Genomic DNA, 18,353 nt, shown 5'->3' with positions numbered 1-18,353 from the left:
GGTGGATATTGTTCCGTAATTCCGTTATTGTTCTAGGCCGCGGACAGGCGTGCTAGGGGCGCTGCAGAGGCTCGTGCGACCGGTTCTGTGACTAACGAGGATCCTCGCCCAAGGCACGGGTGGCGGATTGTAAGTATATTTACCTACTTCCAGCTATGTTTTTCACAGACGGAGGGATAGACGATTTATGCTAATAGGTTCAAGGTCCCTTTTTATAGTTTTCCGAAGATAACTCTTAAACGGTGTCCCGTAGCAAAAAATGTTCTATTACATAAGTAATCTACATAAAATTTTCTACAAAAAGATTCAGTACACTTTTTCGCTAGGATCAATATTTTAAAATATATTAAGGTGGGAAAGTCACGTATAATTTGTTCTAAGGTCGTTTTTTTTTAGTTTTTCGTAAATAACTCGTAAACGGTAGCCCACAGCAAAAAAAAAACCTTTTACGTAATTAATCTAGAGTTATTTACGAAAAACTATAAAAAGGGACCTTAAAGGGGCAATAAAATAGAATAGTTAGTTAGCGATACTATTACCTACTTAAATTAACGTACAAACTTATTAGTAATAATTTGAAATTCACACACGATTCAATCAATTCAATTTCAATTCGATTTTATCGTTACCGAATTATTTTTTTGTAACAATAGTGACTGTTCTGAACCGGCTGAACCGGGGCTGAGTTGAAAAGTTACTATCCAAAGATTCACAATACAACAGAATTTGGAACAACACGTAGCGCAGGTATCAGCCTACCTAGGTAGCTATAGGTAGGGTGAGTGGGTAGGTAGAGAATAATATCAGCGAATAGGGTTGAGCGACATTAGCAGAATGCGAGGTGCGCAAAGGTGAATTCGGAGTCTCGAACACGGGGCGCCTCGCGCCGGGCCCCGAGCCAAGAGGGATTACACCCTGTTATGAATAAAATTGAATTTGCATACGTTCGAGTTCTGAAAATCCGACAAGTGAGAGTCGTTCTGTCATTTTAGAACGGAGGCTGCGAACACCTGGTTCAATAAACTTAGCCTTTTATACTGGCGAGAGGCACCATAATTAATCGGTCTTGTTTTAGAGACAATGACAATTCTTGTGAAAATTCGTAGCTGTAATAGGTAAGTAACTTAGTGAAAAACGCCTTTTTGGCTGACTTGGTTTACGCAAAGAGAATAGGTATAACCACTCCGTTTTACCTACCTACTGACAGACACTAAAGTATGAAATCGCAATTTTTATAGAGAACATGCATTATTTTAATAATTTTATTTTTAAATTATTTTGACATTTAGGTCTCCTTGAACGCAGGCATACCTACCTCTATGCAATTTAAATCATATTTAAAAAGTTTTGTACAATGTTTCACAAAAGTAGCTGTACCTACCTACTTTTAATTTGTTAGTAGGTATAACTATTTAGTACCTAATGCTTAAATAATGTTTTGAAACCTAATATAATATGTACCTATGTAATCTCCTGATAGGTGATGTGAAAAGTACCTTGGGCGTTAAAACTTGATACCCTCACTACGCTCAGGATTACAGCTTAGAATCCCTCGCTACGCTCAGGATTCAATTATAGAACCCTTCGCTTCATTCAGTTCATTCAAAGTACCTACTCCCAAGTGGTAAATAGGTATATAATTATTTTGCTCCCTTTTTACACAATCTACTATTACATACTTGTTTCTTTTTTCGCCAAGATGTATGTGTCCTCGGGAATCCGTGGTTAAAATTTGTCGGGTTTTATACCAGCCTACGGTGTATATATCGTCGTCTATTACCCACAACACAAGCCTAAGTGGGACTAGGTCGATCTGTGTAAAATTGTCCAGGTAGCTACCTATGAGGGCTGTATGTAATTCAAATCATTATGTTTCAGAGGCGTGGGGCGCGGCGCGTGGCGGCGGCGCGGGCGCGTCGGGCGGCATGATGACGCGGCGTCCGCCACCATGACGCTGCCGCCGCCCGCGCGCCCCGCGCACCCCGCCCACCCCTCTGCGGATCGCGCCATGCGCTATTACCGCATCTGGATATATGCATGCAACGGCGCGCTGCTCCTGGGTTCGTTGGCCTTCTGTGCGGCTGCTGGGCGCGCTCTCGCAGACTACCGCCGCGCTCTTGTCCCTGGTCTTCACGCCGCACAACCAGGTTTCCTGTATGGCTACGCGGCGTTACCTGTGCAAACAGGTCTGCTGCAGATGCTTGGATGTGTCGCGGCGCTTCGTCTCTCCGAGCGATTGCTTAACGCATACTGGTTTGCTCTTCTGGCGCTGCTTGTCGGTGACGCCGCCATCGGTGTATACTGGGCTTTCCGATTTGAGCGAGTCTGTCGAGAACTGCGTCCCCAACTAAAGTTACGTCTGCTTAGAGATTACGAAACAGATGCGGAATTTACGGAAGCCTGGGATCGCCTTCAAAGAGAACAGCGCTGCTGCGGGGTGACTGGACCGGCCGACTTCGCGCACCTGAACCGCACGTCTCTGCCCGCGAGCTGTTGCCGCATGCCGGCGCACACGCCTGCCACGACGCCGGCACTGTTTGCCGCCACGTCCAGCACGTCGCTCGCCACCTTCACGCCCGCCCACTGCGTCCCACACACTGCGGCGTGCGCGGACCGATTACAGAATTGGACTCGACGAACTGCGGACGCGTTATTTGTGCTAGGTTACTGTGTGATCGCGTTTTTGAAGTTATGTTTTCTCGGAATTTTACGATATGAGATAAAAGAGATGATCCAAAAAATTAGACTTATTCGAAGCGAGCTCGGAGCCGGTGAACTTCTAGATGGTAGCCCGATCCATGGCGGGCCATTGTCACAGACGGTGATAGTAAACGCTGTGAATGCGAATGGCGGCGTGCGGGCGCATGGTGGTAGTCCCGAGCGAGCAGGTGAACGCGACGCGCTGCTCGGACGCCTGTCTGACACGTGCTCGCGGCGCGGGACGCACGACGATCCTTTGGCGTCGAAAACTATAAACGGGAACAACAATTGTGAGATGCGTGAGTTGGCACGAGGAGAGTACAGACCGTTGGCGGCAGACAGTGCGGCAACTCGGATCTGACTAAGATGTTACCTGGAGCGGCTGTTCGGGCGGCGCTGGCGCTCGTTTCCGGCGAGCGGATGCGAGGCGGAGCTGCTGGCGGCGCACGCGGCGGCGGGCTCGCGCGCGCGCCGCACCGGCGCCCGCGTTCGTCTCGACACGCGCCGCCACACCCGCTCCGAGTTCGAGCTGTGACTGCTATAATGCGCTTGCCGACGCGCCCGAATCCACTTCTAATCGCTCTGTTGTTCTTTTTATGTCGAGTGCCGAAAATTTCAGTAACTTTTGCAAGTTTATAGTGGTAGATAAAATCCAGACTAAATGATGACACTCCGCCAGTAAAGTGTTTTCGGAAGAAGGGCGTTGTGAACAAACGAAAAGGACAAATGTGGAATGACAGTAGTATATCGTATATATATATATATATATATATATATATATATATATATATATTGGTAAATTTAAACCCACGAGCAAAGCTTGTGTTTAGTTCCTATATGTATGCTTGGCAGTTGCGATTTTGTTGATTAACATACTTGGTAGGTATTTGTGTTTCAAGATTCACTATGAAAAACATAGGTAAATTATAAGTCACGTTATAAATACGTCATTAATAATTAATCTATCAATAATAATGGTAAAACGGTATTGTTTGTATCATAGAACCGCTGACAAAATAAGGGCGATCAGAAGAGCGCGTAAAGCGTCAACAGCAACGCATAACCATTTCTCTCGGGCGAAGAAATATTGTCTTTGTCTAACTTACGTTCTGAAGAAAATATTGTGTTTAGCAATAGGTTAACTTTTGGGTATTTGTATCTATTATGTAGAATTTTGTCACATTACTTTCTTGTAATTAAGTGAATATCACATTATTTTATAAATAATTATAATAAAGGTGTAAGACATTTGCATGGATTAGATTCGATACTTTGATATCTCAGCTTTTCACAAGGAGATTTCCAACGAACAAAATAACCAAATACGAAACAATTAGCAAATTTTCTACTAAATAGACAATAAATAATAATGTTTCTATAGTCCTTAGTGGAATGTTACAAAATGAATATTACGATGCACGAATATCCGTACAGCGTCCGCGGCCGCGTAGACTCTAGACAGTAAGTACGCAGCGGCCGGACCGGACCGCACCGCTTACCGTAGAATACCACCTCGCAGTGGTCGGCGCTCGGCGCATCAAGCCGGCCAGAGACCGCGGCTTCTTACCCCGACCAATCTACACAAACATACTACGCTAATTCAACACAAACCTGACACCCTCCTTGTTTTTTTCATCAATACCGAATTTTATTTAGGGCCACCCCACATCTAGCGTCTTTCGAGCGTCGGCGTCTACAACTCTATGGCCGCTGCTCGACGCAACGTCGACGCAACGTCGACGCAACGTCGACGCAACGTCGACGCAACGTCGACGCAACTGCGCAGCGACGTCATTTTCCATAGCGCTGACCAGACGCCGACGCTCGAAAGACGCTAGATGTGGGGTGGCCCTTAAAGATATATAATTGGAAGCCCAGTGTCGGGTAACCATTTCATGTTTATAAGATCTATTCACAAAAGACTTATAAAATATAGGTATTACAATACAACCTCATTGTTAAAACTTGTAAAAAAATGCACGGCTAAATGTGTCCGGGCGCTCTCCATGCGTACCTACTTAAGGGGCTGTCAACATCCAATGTCCTTTAAATTGATGTTACTTAAGCAGTTTTTTAAGAAAAACTTATTTGTTTTAGTGAAGCAAAAAAAAAATAAAATTTTAACATTCATTGTATTTAAAAGACCGTGGCCGTACTCGATACATGATTGAACGAATTCGGCTCGATAGAAAATAATTGCAGATTGGTCTTAAAATCACCATTACTTAAACGATTTATTGTCTTTATTTTTTTACTTATGGGTCTGCAATTAATATCACAATTTGAAAAGTTTTTTTTAAATAGAGAGTGTGCGCGTTTTAGGTATTGACATTGACAGCCTCGTATTCGTAGCCATGTGCGTTTGTATGACGAGCCTAGATGTAATGATGAGAGCTTACTTATTACTCGTACCACAGCAGGATCGGGAGAGCGGGCCTGCGCTCGCGCCGTACGTCCCGGGCTCTAAGTATTTGTGTAAATAAATTATCATTTATCATAATTTGTACATGCGTAGTATGCGAGTAAATGTGCATGGACAGATTGAAAAATAGTACTGATATGAGCTTAAAAGACGTAGTGCCTACGAGTATGCTTTTAAAGTGGTGAAAGAACATAAACTTTTTTTGGCAGTGGAATTTGGACGTACATAGGTACATCAAAACAAAAATCTACAAACTTACACTTTTTTGAAGGGGTGAATCCCCCACGTACATAAATAAAAGTATATCTACATTTCTGAGTATTGCTTTTGAAAAGAGTACAATATCTTGCGAAACGACGTGAGTTTGTTAAATAAGGCTGTGTCAGAATTAAATGTCTAACAATGTAGTTTAAAAATCTGGACCTTATATGAAAGTGTTGCAATATGAAGGAGCGTCAACCCAGAAGAGAAACTAGGTGTAGGTACGTAAGCCGGCAGACGCGCCTGCGTCTCGGCGGCCTTAGCGCACCGGACCGGTACTTCGCGTCGAACAAACGCAATTGTTTGTGTCTGTCTACCTATTATGAAATAACTTTATAGATATACATTATATTGTACCTAATAGTGATTATGAAATTATGTATTATGTTTGCTTAGAGTATAGTATTTTGTGATTTGAGCAGAAAAATAGTTTTTTAATATTGGTGTCATATGAATGTACCAACCAATCTTATTATAACAAAATGTATATTCGGAAAGTTGAATAATTTGTAGCTAGGATCCAATCTAAATCCTACATCTCTTCCAAAAAACGGTATAATGACATGTGCCTTGGCTTATATAATCGTATAATTGATGTTATTTTCATTGAAAAAATCTGTTATAAGTACAACATACGACTCGTCCCTGAAGTGCTGCCTGCACTACGTGGCGAAGGCCAGCCGCGATACCTACCTGTCAATTTCTTTAGACATTTGCTCTAGTGCTTTCTTGTTTTTGCAAATCCACCTAACCGATGATCATCACACCAATTTTGTACTTAGCTTTTGCTATGAAAACCCTGTTTACTTAGTTAAATAATAAGTGTTGATTTACGCTACTGGATTCTGAACACCTATCGACTTGAGTACCAATGGAATAAATGCTTTTACAGTGGAGAATGTTATATGTAAAATTTATCTACAAACAGCTTCGTTTTATTATTAAACATACTATTATTATTTATTATTGGGGGTGTTGTGGGCCTTTGGATGCCACTTCGACCAAGCTGTGATCTATTGTGACGGCCCTTTAAAGTTCACTACTAATGCCCGTTGAATACAGGAAATTCCAGATTCTTTGGGCCGTAATGCTCTGTACCGCATAGGGTTCCAGTATGTGTCGCCCTAGGTAGGTACTTCTTTTGGACATTAGTGGTCCGCAGGAACAGAGAATGTGCATAGAGTCTCCTCTGACTCCTGGCAGAACCTGCATGTCGCATCTTGTTTTTTCCTATTTGGAACATGTGTTTGTTCAACTTGCAGTGTCCAGTCAAAATTCTGGTTATTATTAAACATACTAACTAGAGATGCCACGAATATTCGGCAACTATTCGGTATTCGGCCTATTCGGCCATTTTGCCGATTATTCGGTATTCGGCCGAATGTTGAAGTCTACTATTCGGCCGAATACCGAATATCTGTTGCACCTACTTAAAAAGAAAAATTGCTCAATAATAAAAATAACCAAAAACTATGTAGGTATATTTAGAATGTGTTCTTGGAAAGTTGTCAAATACGAAGAACCTTTTTTGAGCATTTATTGATTAAAAAACATTTTATCTTTATCATGAGTATGTTTTGTTTGACTCTATTCATTAATGCTGTTCAACAAAAATATATCTTGGCTAACGTCATCTAACGTTGAACTTTCATTTTTCATAATAATTGTGACTCAAAATGTTCGCATGTCATGCCGAATATTCGGTCGCCGAATATTCGGTATTCGGCCGAGAGGGGCCGAATATTCGGTATTCGGTATTCGGCCAAAACCACTATTCGAGCCATCTCTAATACTAACCTATTTATCTACATCAATATCATCACCTCCCTATAATATAATCAGAAACGATAAGCTAATGCCCTCGTCGGCCTCTGTTAACAAACCTATATCTGTGGGTGCATCGTAATTTTAACTTTACATTATCGATAACGATAAGTGTAATGTGGTAAATGTCCACTTTTAGTGTTTAGTAGTAACGCTCTGGTTTACTGCGACATAAACGCATATTGCTTGTGTCAGCGCAACCTAACGTGTATAAAACAATAGGCATTTAGAGAATAAAGGTTCAGAATGTTCTTATACTATCACACATAAGGTGTTTGACTTCTACTCCCATCACCTGCTCGAAACCAGATATATTTATAACAAGTAAAATCCTGTTATTTGAATCCTGTTATAATATCTGATGGCGATCCAGACCAGTGAACCAACAAGGAACTAACACTCAAGAAAGAAGGAAAAATCAAGAAAAGAAAAAAAAGAAGAACCACTTTTTCAACACCAATCCACGCAGTCAGAACCAACCAGCTTATCAAGAATCAAGAAACAACCTGAGAAGAACCAACCAACATCAAAAATCGGAAACCACGTTAAGAAAAGAAATTAAGAAGAGCGAAGAGCGCTGTCCAGGGTATCCCGGCTCGCAAATCAAGAGGTGTCCAGGGTTATCCCGGCCCATTTCAAGAGGAGTCCAGGGTTATCCCGGCCCACTAACATCATCGTAAGCAGAGCCAGCCATACGAAGCGTCAAGCGAGCGCCACATGGAGGTGCCAGCTCGCCAGGCCACGCCAGCAGCAGCAAGAATGCCGGTCGCGAACTCGCACCGGACCGGACGAAGACGAAGCCGAGGACGGCCAGCCACGCAGCAATAGGGTGTAAATCCTACATGTAATTTATTATTTTAATTAATTTTCTCTAAAAGCCAGCATTTTTTTTTATTTCAGTAGCAGTCATATTTAAATCATTCATAATTATTAAAGGTTGTCGCTAAACTCAATTTCGTCTCGAGCATAAATAATTTTCATAAGTCATAATATAATATATAAATTAAAAGTGTCGAATAGTTTCTTAATCATATATGTTGCAATTTGCAGCGCGTGCCACACGTTGTGCGCACGTCGACAGAAAATTTAACTAGGCCGCGAGACTTTGCCGCGAGTTAGAATATTTTAATAAGCGATGAATGAAATTTGATACATCGCATAACGATTAAATAATTAACAACTCAATTCAATAAAATTATTTTATTGTTTCTTAGTAATGATTGATACTTTAGCTACGTGTCGGACTGATCACCTGATATACAGCGAAAGTTTGATTTATTACATCATTTTTTTTAATTTTGGAAGTTAAATACTAATGTTTATTTTATAGAAAGCTTACAGTACGGTACAAGTTTGAAAGATTTAAGGAGTTTAGGCACATTTATTTATAAAATGTGACCTTATAGCTAGAGCACTAGTCCTTCGTACTTGATCATAGTGTGATATACAATATCCTCCGTGAAAGTTGTAGGAGACTTATTGTCTTAATGTATTTGTGTCTCTAGGTACAGGCAGAGCCGTACAGCCTGGCCTGATATGCCATTTTATAGAGTTGATAAAGGGTGACCATGCCCTAGGTGTTTGTTGAAGAATTGCTATGGATAGCATTGATAGGTGAAGGGTGCGCACAGGGGCGCAACCCAGTTATGCCCTTGATCATAGTCGACCTTATAGGTGTCCGTGAAAGGCTTAACATTTAATACGGCATTAGTTTATTTTATTATCAGAATTATGGGAGATACCGTAACTATAAACAGCGAGAGTGAATATTTTAAAGTTGAATACCAAATGTTTTTAAATGTTTCAAAGTTGAATAGTAAATGTTTTAAAGATGAAGAGTAGGTAAATGTTTTTACAGGAGGAAATTTATATTTTATGAGAAAAGGAAGTAGGTACCTAAATTAATATTTTAACGTTTGAAAGATGATAACATTTTAAGTGAAGATAATATTTTCTTATTAAAAGATAACGATATTTTTTTTTACAAGGACTACGACATTAATACGACACATAAGGACCAAGCTGAATAAAGACTGTTTTATTATACCTACCTATACAATTTATTAACATATTTTTTTATTAAATTTCAGAAAAAATTGTAAACAAGTAACATGCGTTTAAATTTTTTCTTCTGCCACCCCGGCGGTGAGAGGAACTTTCGGGGGAGGTGTAATGTGGTAAATGTCCACTTTTAGTGTTTAGTAGTAACGCTCTGGTTTACTGCGACATAAACGCATATTGCTTGTGTCAGCGCAACCTAACGTGTATAAAACAATAGGCATTTAGAGAATAAAGGTTCAGAATGTTCTTATACTATCACACATAAGGTGTTTGACTTCTACTCCCATCACCTGCTCGAAACCAGATATATTTATAACAAGTAAAATCCTGTTATTTGAATCCTGTTATAATATCTGATAAGTAATACCTAAATTAAGTATAGCCGATCATTCAAATGTTCAAATGTTCTATGGGACGATAACCATTCCCACCTAAGTACGGTTTTTTAGCAGAATGAAGATAATAAGCAATCTTGACATGTCTGTTTATTAAAAATCAGTAACCACCATTGAAAAATAAGTCACAGCAAATATGTTAGAATTATAAATCATATACGATATTTTACATTATTTTGCGGTGATAAGTAATCTATCTATCTATATATATAAATGCAAGTGTCCTGACTGACTGACTGACTGACTGACTGACTGACTGATTCATCAACGCAGAGCCGAAACTACAAAAGCTAGAAAGTTGAAATTTGCACACTAGGTTGCATTTGTAAAGTGTACAAGAGATAAGAAGCGATTTTGAAAAATTCAACCCCTAAGGGGGTTAAAAAGGGGATGAAAGGTTGTATGGGGTTCAAGTTTTAGTTTAAACTAGGAATTTGAAACTTTGTGAAAATGTATTATATTAAAAAACAAGAAAACTAATTTCAGCGTTTTCGAAAATTCATCCCCCAAGGTGGTGAAAAAGGGGTTGAAAGTTTGTATGGAGATCAAATATTTTTGTGAGTGTGGAACGTGAAACTTTGTATATGGGTATGATATTATAAGACAGTAAAAGTAATTTCAGCACTTTTGAAAATTCATCCCCTAAGAGGGTTAAAAAGGGGTTGAAAGTTTGAATCCATTACAAATGCTTCGAAACTTCTTAGAAAGGCATAATAGCCGATTACAAAAAACAGTAATTGCGACGTTTTAGGAAATTCAACCCCTAAGGGGGTAAAAAAGGGAATGAAACTTTGTCTTGGGGTGCTAATTTTATTTTAAGCTAGGACCTTGAAACTTTGCAAAAAGGTACTAAATTAAAAAACGTGAAAACTAATTTCTGCGTTTTTAAAAATTCATCCCCCGAGGTGGTGAAAAAGGGGTTGAAAGTTTGTACGGAGATCAAATATTATTGAGAGTGCGGGACTTCAATCTTTGTATAAAGCCATATTATTAGATCTCAAGAAAAGTAATTTCAGCGTTTTTAAAAATTCATCCCTTAAAAGGGTTAAAAAGGGGATGAAAGGTTGTATGGGGTTCAAGATTTATTTTAAGCTAGGAATTTGAAACTTTGTAAAAATGTATTAAATTAAAAAATAAGGAAACTAAATTCAGCGTTTTCGAAAATTCATCCCCCAAGGTGGTGAAAAAAGGGTTGAAAGTTTGTATGGAGATCAAATATTTTTGTGAGTGTGGGACTTGAAACTTTGTATATGGGTATATTATTATAAGACAAGAAAAGTAATTTCAGCGTTTTTAAAAATTCATTCCCTAACAGGATTAAAAAGAGGTTGAAAGTTTGAATCCAGTACAAACGCTTTGAAACTTTTTAGAAAGGCATAATAGCCGATTGCAAAAAAAAGGAATTGCGACGTTTTAGGAAATTCAACTCCTAAGGGGGTAAAAAAGGGGATGAAACTTTGTCTTGGGTGCAAATTTTATTTTAAGCTAGGACCTTGAAACTGCGCAAAAAGGTATGAAATTAAAAAACAACAAGACTTATTTCAGTGTTTTTAAAAATTCATCCCCCGAGGTGGTGAAAAAGGGGTTGAAAGTTTGTACGGAGATCAAATATTTTTTAGAGTGCGGGACTTCAATCTTTGTATAAAGCCATATTATTAGATCTCAAGAAAAGTAATTTCAGCGTTTTCAAAAATTCATCCCTTAAAAGGGTTAAAAGGGGGTTTAAATATTGTATGGGGTGCAAGTTTTAGTTTAAGCTAGGAATTTTAAACTTTGTGAAAATGTATTATATTAAAAAACAAGAAAACTAATTTCAGCGTTTTCGAAAATTCATCCCCCAAGGTGGTGAAAAAGGGGTTGAAAGTTTGTATGGAGATCAAATATTTTTGTGAGTGTGGGACTTGAAACTTTGTATATGGGTATACTAGCTGTTGCCCGCGACTTCGTACGCGTGGATTTGTATATTGGTGGTTATATATTCTACATTAGCTTAGAACATTATGCAGCAAAATATTGCAGTAGGACGGTTAATCATTTGTTAATTATTAATATTATACAACGCATGAGACTTGTCTTTCACAACCTACGAAGTTTCTAGCCCCTAACTGAATAAAATTGTTCTCGACATAATCCCTCTCAAACCCCTTAGAAGATTTTCATGTCCTCTATTTACCTAACTACCTATTTACGAAGTTTGAAGTAAATAAAATTTGAACCCTATATTTTTATTTTTTATTTTATTTTCCCACACTTACAACTATCTTTACAGGTAAACCTAAGACAATAGTGTAACTATTAACCATACATATCTAAAGTAAGCCATTACGTCTATAACATAATATATTTAATGTTGATATTGTGAACTGAATATAAACTTTCAGCCCCTTTTAAACCATTTTAGGGGATGAATTTTAAAAAACGCTGAAATTACTTTTCTTGTATTCTAATAATATGCCTCTGTACAAAGATTCAAGCCCGTTCTCACAAAAATGTTTGAACTCCATACAAACTTTCAACCCCTTTTTCACCACCTTGAGATATAAATTTTCAAAAACGCAGAAATTATTTTTTTTCCGTTTTAAAATAATAACTTTTTATGAAGTTTCAAGTTCCTAGCTTAAAATAAAATTTGTACCCTGTACAAATTTTCAACCCCTTTTTAAACCTGTTAGGGGATGAATTTTACAAAACGCTGAAATTACTTGTATTGTCTTCTAATAATATCCCCAAATACAAAGATTCAAGTCCCGCGCTCAAAATAATTTTTTGATATCCATACAAACTTTCAACCCCTTTCTCGTCACCTTAGGGGATGAATTTTCAAAAACGCTGAAATTAGTTTTCTTGTGTTTAAATTTAATATCTTTTTGCATATTTTCAAGTTCCTACCTTAAAATAAAATTTGCACCCCAAGACGAACTTTCATCCCCTTTTTAAATCCCTTAGGGGTTGAATTTCCAAAAACGTTGCAATTACTTTATTTTGTAATCGGCTATTATACCTTTCTAAGAAGTTTCAAAGCATTTGTTATGGATTCAAACTTTCAACCCCTTTTTAACCCTGTTAGGGGATGAATTTTACAAAACGCTGAAATTACTTTTCCTGTCTTTTAATAATATCCCCAAATACAAAGATTCAAGTCCCGCGTTTGAAAAAATGTTTGATATGTATGGATATCAAACATTTTTTCGACAGATAAGACAGGAAAAGTAATTTCAGCGTTTTTGAAAATTCATCCCCTAACAGGGTTAAAAAGGGGTTGAAAGTTTGAAATGAAAAGGTATGAAATTAAAAAACAACAAAACTAATTTCAGTGTTTTTAAAAATTTATCCCCCGAGGTGGTGAAAAAGGGGTTGAAAGTTTGTACGGAGATCAAATATTTTTTAGAGTGCGGGACTTGAATCTTTGTATAAAGCCATATTATTAGATCTCAAGAAAAGTTATTTCAGCTTTTTCAAAAATTCATCCCTTATAAGGGTTAAAAAGGGGTTGAAAGATTGTATAGGGTTTAAATTTTTTTTAAGCTACTTGTAACTTCGTAAAAAGTTATTTCATTAAAAGAGAAGTTTTTAAAATTTCATCCCCTATAAGGATCCAAAGAGGGTTGAAAGTCTGTATAGGGTTCAAATTTTATTTAAAGCTAGGAACTTGAAACTTCGTAAAAAGGTATTTTATTAAAATACAAAAAACCCTATTCAGCGATTGTAAAAATTCATCCCCCGAGGAGGTGAAAAAGGGGTTGAAAGTTTGTATGGAGATCAAATATTTTTGAGAGTGCGGGACTTAAATCTTTGTATAAAGCCATATTATTAGAACACAAGAAAACTAATTTCAGCGTTTTTAAAAATTCATCCCATAACAGGGTTAAAAAGGGGTAGAAAGATTGTATAGGTTATAATTTTATTTAAAGCTAGGAACTTGAAGCTTTGTAAAAAGGTAAAGGTAAAGAAAACTAATTTCAGAGTCTTTGATAATTCATCCCCCAAGGTGGTGAAGGGGGTCAAAAATTTGTATGGAACCCAAATATTTTTTTGAGTGCGGGACTTGAATCGTTGTATAAAGGCATATTATTACAATACAAGAAAAGTAATTTCAGCGTTTTTAAAAATTCATCCCCTAAAAGTTTAAACAGGGGTTGAGAGTTGGTAGAGGGTTCAAATTTTATTTAAAGCTAGGAACTTCAAACTTCGTAAATAGGTAGTTAGGTAGTAGGTTTTATTAAATAGTGGACTTGAAAATCTTCTGGGGGTTGAGAGAGATTATATCGAGAACAATTTTATTCAGTTAGGGGCTTGAAACTTCGTAGCCAGGTTGTGAAAGACAAATCTCATGCGTTGTATAATAATTAACAAATGATTAACCGTCCCTACTGCTATCTTTTGCTGCATAATGTTCTAAACCAGCGGTCGGCAACCCGTGGCCCACGGGCCGCATGCGGCCCGTGAGCCTGTCACTTGCGGCCCGCGAGCCTCCCTGGCTATTTTGTATGTAATATTGACAAACGACAATGTCTGTTAAAGTCATAAATATTAACAAAGTGCGGCCCGCGTCAACTTCGTTAACTACTATGTGGCCCTTGGCTGCTAAAAGGTTGCCGACCGCTGTTCTAAACTAATGTAAAATGTATAACCACCAATATACAAATCCACGCGTACGAAGTCGCGGGCAACAGCTAGTCTATATATATAAATGCAAGTGTCCTGACTGACTGACTGACTGACTGACTGACTGATTCATCAACGCAGAGCCGAAACTACAAAAGCTAGAAAGTCGAAATTTGCACACTAGGTTGAATTTATAAAGTGTACAAGAGATAAGAAGCGATTTTGAAAAATTCAACCCCTAAGGGGGTTGAAAAGGGGATGAAAGGTTGTATGGGGTGCAAGTTTTATTTTAAGCTAGGAATTTGAAACTTTGTAAAAATGTACTATATTAAAAAACAAGAAAACTAATTTCTGCGTTTTCGAAAATTCATCCCCCAGGGTGGTGAAAAAGGGGTTGAAAGTTTGTATGGAGATTAAATATTTTTGTGAGTGTTGGACTTGAAACTTTGTATATGGGGATATTATTATAAGACAGGAAAAGTAATTTCAGCGTTTTTCAAAATTCATCCCCTAACAGGGTTAAAAAGGGGTTGGAAGTTTGTATGGATATCAAACATTTTTTCGAACGCGCGACTTGAATCTTTCTATTTGGGGATATTATTAGAAGACAGGAAAAGTTATTTTAGCGTTTTGTTAAATTCATCCCCTAACAGGGTTAAAAAGGGGGTTGAAAGTTTGTATAAAATAAAAATAAAAAAAATAAAAATCATTTATTGCAGATCAAAGATCCATATAATGTTAGTAACAATTTTGACTTAATAACTAAGTTAGTAGGTACAGAATATATACAGAACTTAGCCTTATCCTATTTGGCCCTGCCGATGGCCACTTCGACCCAGTATTTAGTTATAGGGCAGTCAAGGCTCTCCGACAATACTTTGAGGAGGCCGTTGCCGCTGCCACGCACTCGCCTGAGTAGTGATCCCACACGCTTGCGTCTGATTGCGTATGGGATCACTACTCAGGGTATAGGGTTCAAATTTTATTTAAAGCTACAAACTTGATACTTCGTAAAAATGTATTTTATCAAAAGAGAAGAAAACTAATGTCAGAGATTTTGATAATTCGTCCCACGAGGTGGTGAAAAAGGGGTTGAAAATTTGTATGGAGGCCAAACATTTTTTTGAGTGCGGGACTTGAATCGTTGTATAAAGGCATATTATTAGAATACAAGAAAAATAATTTCAGCTTTTAAAAAAATCATCCCCTAAAATGGTTAAAAAGGGGTTGAAAGTTTGTATAGGGTTCAAATTTTATTTAAAGCTAGGAACTTGAAACTTCGTAAATAGGTAGTTAGGTAGTAGGTTTTATTAAATAGAGGACATGAAAATCTTCTAAGGGGGTTTAGAGGGATTATATCGAGGACAATTTTATTCAGTTAGGGGCTTGAAACTTCGTAGGTTGTGAAAGACAAAGTCTCATGCGTTGTATAATATTAGTAATTATCAAATGATTAACCGTCCTACCGCAATCTCTTGCTGCATAATGTTCTAAGCTAATGTAGAATATACAACCACCAATATACAAATCCACGCGTACGAAGTCGCGGGCATCAGCTAGTAATACATAGCTGGTAGACCGAGCTTTGCTCGGAACACATAAACAAAATAAAAAGTGCGCGTTTTCCCAGAGATAAGACCTAGCTAGATCGATTTATCGCCCTCGAAAACCCCCATATAGCCAATTTCATTGTAATCCTTAGAGCCGTTTCCGAGATCCCCGAAATATATGTATATATAAATAATACATATAAATAAATAAACAGGAATTGCTCGTTTAAAGGTATAAGAATTGCTCGTTTAAAGGTATTATATTAGACGAAGCTGTTATACAGGGTGACCTTGTATCTTCGACAAAAAAAACAGGCACTATTAGGTATAATAATACTGTAACATATGCGCCCGCGCTTGTGGCGTCATTTGATATTGTCGGTAAAATGCTTTCTAACCGCGAATATTATGAAATGGTTCGATGTTACTTTTTAAGTGGTGAGATTTACGTAGGGCTTGGAGACGGTATGAAGCATGGTCTACTCCTCGCTGCAGTGCAGTGCTTTCCAAATTAAACGATAATGTGCAAAAACGTGTAAGACTTTGCAACACGGCTTGCACTTCAAACAATTCGTGGTACCTAATTACTAAGTAAGTTAAGTACTTTAAGTAGGTAAGTTGTAGTTTAATTAGGTACCTAGGCCGATTGTTACACAATTTTACATAAGTTGATAAAAAAATGTAATACACTGTTAACTGACCTTTCGTTATTATGATATAACCTTAAAATGGTTGATTTTTTTATCGTCAAATGTTCTCAAAAGCATATGCATTTGCGCATCTGACAATAGATAGAGGTAGTTGTGAGCATCCTGGCTGCTCCGAGATATCTGTTGGCGACCCGACTATACATACTGTACTGTACCTGTGTGTGTAGACAAATTAATTTCGCGTGGTTTTTGTTTGTCCGATTCGTGGTATTACTCATAACCGCTTTTGCTTCGAAAACAGAAATGTAGTGCTGCACTGGCACGTTATATGAAACCTTTATTTTATGAGATGCCTTTGACATTGAAGAGAGAACGTAAACATAGCCAAAGGCAATCTCGTCTAGTTTGTTATTTAAATTTGAGTTTATGCATAAGAGCCGAAGAGAAAATATGGCGCAATTTCCTGTTTTCATAGGTAGCTTGCAGAAGTAATTTTTGCTGTGTGAACTGCCAAATTTATAATTAGTTTGATCCCTTTTGATATAATAACAGGCGTATTCGGACTTTAATAATTAGATCTGGATCAGTTATGGATCTGATCTAATTATTAAAATCCGAATACGCCTGTGCTGTGTCTTTAAGTAACCTGGAACTGAAGTCCAAGAGTCCAAGGGAAAATATTGTGAGTACATTATTTCCTATATTTTGTTGTTGATTGATTATTCAAGTAAGTAACCCTACGTGCGTTTTAAGATCTCTATATTATTATATGTATAGGTGAGCCCAATGATGTTATGGCGGTCTATAGGCAAGGTGACGATGGCATGCGCTTCGCCATCGAATAGCTTTGTGTATCTCTGTCATTCTTCCATATTAGTGTGACAGTTGCGTGTCCTTCGCCACGGAGCGTTAGCGATTGGTAATGTTGTCTACGGGGTCTGATAGGTTATACGTATATAGCTGATATTAGCATAACGATATTAGTACCTACTTTAAAAAATTGTTATTTAAAAGTTATTTAGTAGAACTTTCTTTAGATCTTGGGTAGGTAACTAGGTAATAAACCAGTGATCTCGTAATATATTAATAAAATGGATTTGCACTGACATTTTTTTGTAGATGCTAATAGCGCAGCTATGAACGTGTTTGTACACCCCAGTTGAGTTTAGCTACATCACTAACCCCATTTGTTAGATATTAAGGCCTTAATTAACAAAAGCGGCTAAAAAGGCGTTTATGAGTATTTGAGTAATAATTTTTATTGAGCATAATAATTTACAAGGAATACAATTGGTTTGAACAGAATTGACTACTTAAATAATGTTTGTTGCAGTCACTAACCTTGATGTAATCTTCTGCTACTCTGTAGGTCCTGTCTACGTTGGCCCCGCCGATGGCGAGCACAGGCTCGGACGCAGCGGGTTCGCTCGGCGATAGCGGCGCGCTTCCGCGCGACCTACACGAGGTGTGGAACGATCGAGAGTCGGCCGAATTATCTACACGCCTTGAGAATCCAATGTTCAAATTGTTCGATACATTGTCGACATTCATGAGTTTGTTAAACTCAACGGCAATATCGGCGCCAACTTTAGCGTTGTTCTTTATGAGGGCCATGTCTGTGAGTCGTTAAGGAAAGAGATTGTGGCAATTAGCTTCACTACTATCATTTTCAGGTCGTTGGCGTCCTAATTTAACGTTTAATTTACGAGGCTATAAGCAAGCCAAAGTATAATTAAACGTGTTTAATGTTTTATACTTATTTCATTATCACATCGGTTCTATCTCCTTTCATTTTCATGACCTACATTCAAAGTATACGTACAGAAATAAAATATCCCGTCTTATGTCTGTAGGTTAGGCAAGGGGAGGGTTGACGACGGTTCGA

General features: G+C 38.0%; 2 protein-coding genes and 1 long non-coding RNA gene across 8 annotated transcripts in view; 2 read left to right on the top strand and 1 right to left on the bottom strand.

Annotated features, from left to right (window-relative positions):
* The window catches only part of LOC134661429 (CD82 antigen-like), a 71,265-nt gene extending 67,794 nt beyond the window's left edge, over positions 1 to 3,471 (top strand). For 4 of the 6 annotated variants that reach the window (XM_063517522.1, XM_063517520.1, XM_063517521.1 and 1 more), the window contains 2 exons: positions 37 to 129; positions 1,879 to 3,471. In XM_063517522.1, coding sequence (XP_063373592.1) covers positions 1,949 to 3,061 — 1,113 coding nt within the window. In that variant the 5' untranslated portion in view covers positions 37 to 129; positions 1,879 to 1,948 and the 3' untranslated portion in view covers positions 3,062 to 3,471. The remainder of the gene's footprint in view (positions 1 to 36; positions 130 to 1,878) is intronic. The other 2 variants (XM_063517518.1, XM_063517517.1) reach the window with 1 other exon arrangement.
* LOC134661417 (uncharacterized) overlaps positions 1 to 18,353 on the bottom strand; it is a 141,384-nt gene that overhangs the window by 108,674 nt on the left and 14,357 nt on the right. The window contains exon 6 of the mRNA XM_063517496.1: positions 17,810 to 18,084. Within this exon, the coding sequence (XP_063373566.1) occupies positions 17,810 to 18,084 (275 nt within the window). The remainder of the gene's footprint in view (positions 1 to 17,809; positions 18,085 to 18,353) is intronic.
* LOC134661440 (uncharacterized) overlaps positions 1 to 18,353 on the top strand; it is a 130,202-nt gene that overhangs the window by 102,812 nt on the left and 9,037 nt on the right. The gene's annotated exons all lie outside the window — the stretch shown is intronic.

Source organism: Cydia amplana, chromosome Z (assembly GCF_948474715.1).
Source record: "Cydia amplana chromosome Z, ilCydAmpl1.1, whole genome shotgun sequence".
In the NCBI taxonomy this organism is placed as follows: domain Eukaryota; kingdom Metazoa; phylum Arthropoda; class Insecta; order Lepidoptera; family Tortricidae; genus Cydia; species Cydia amplana.
This window is presented reverse-complemented; position numbering and strand designations above follow the sequence as displayed.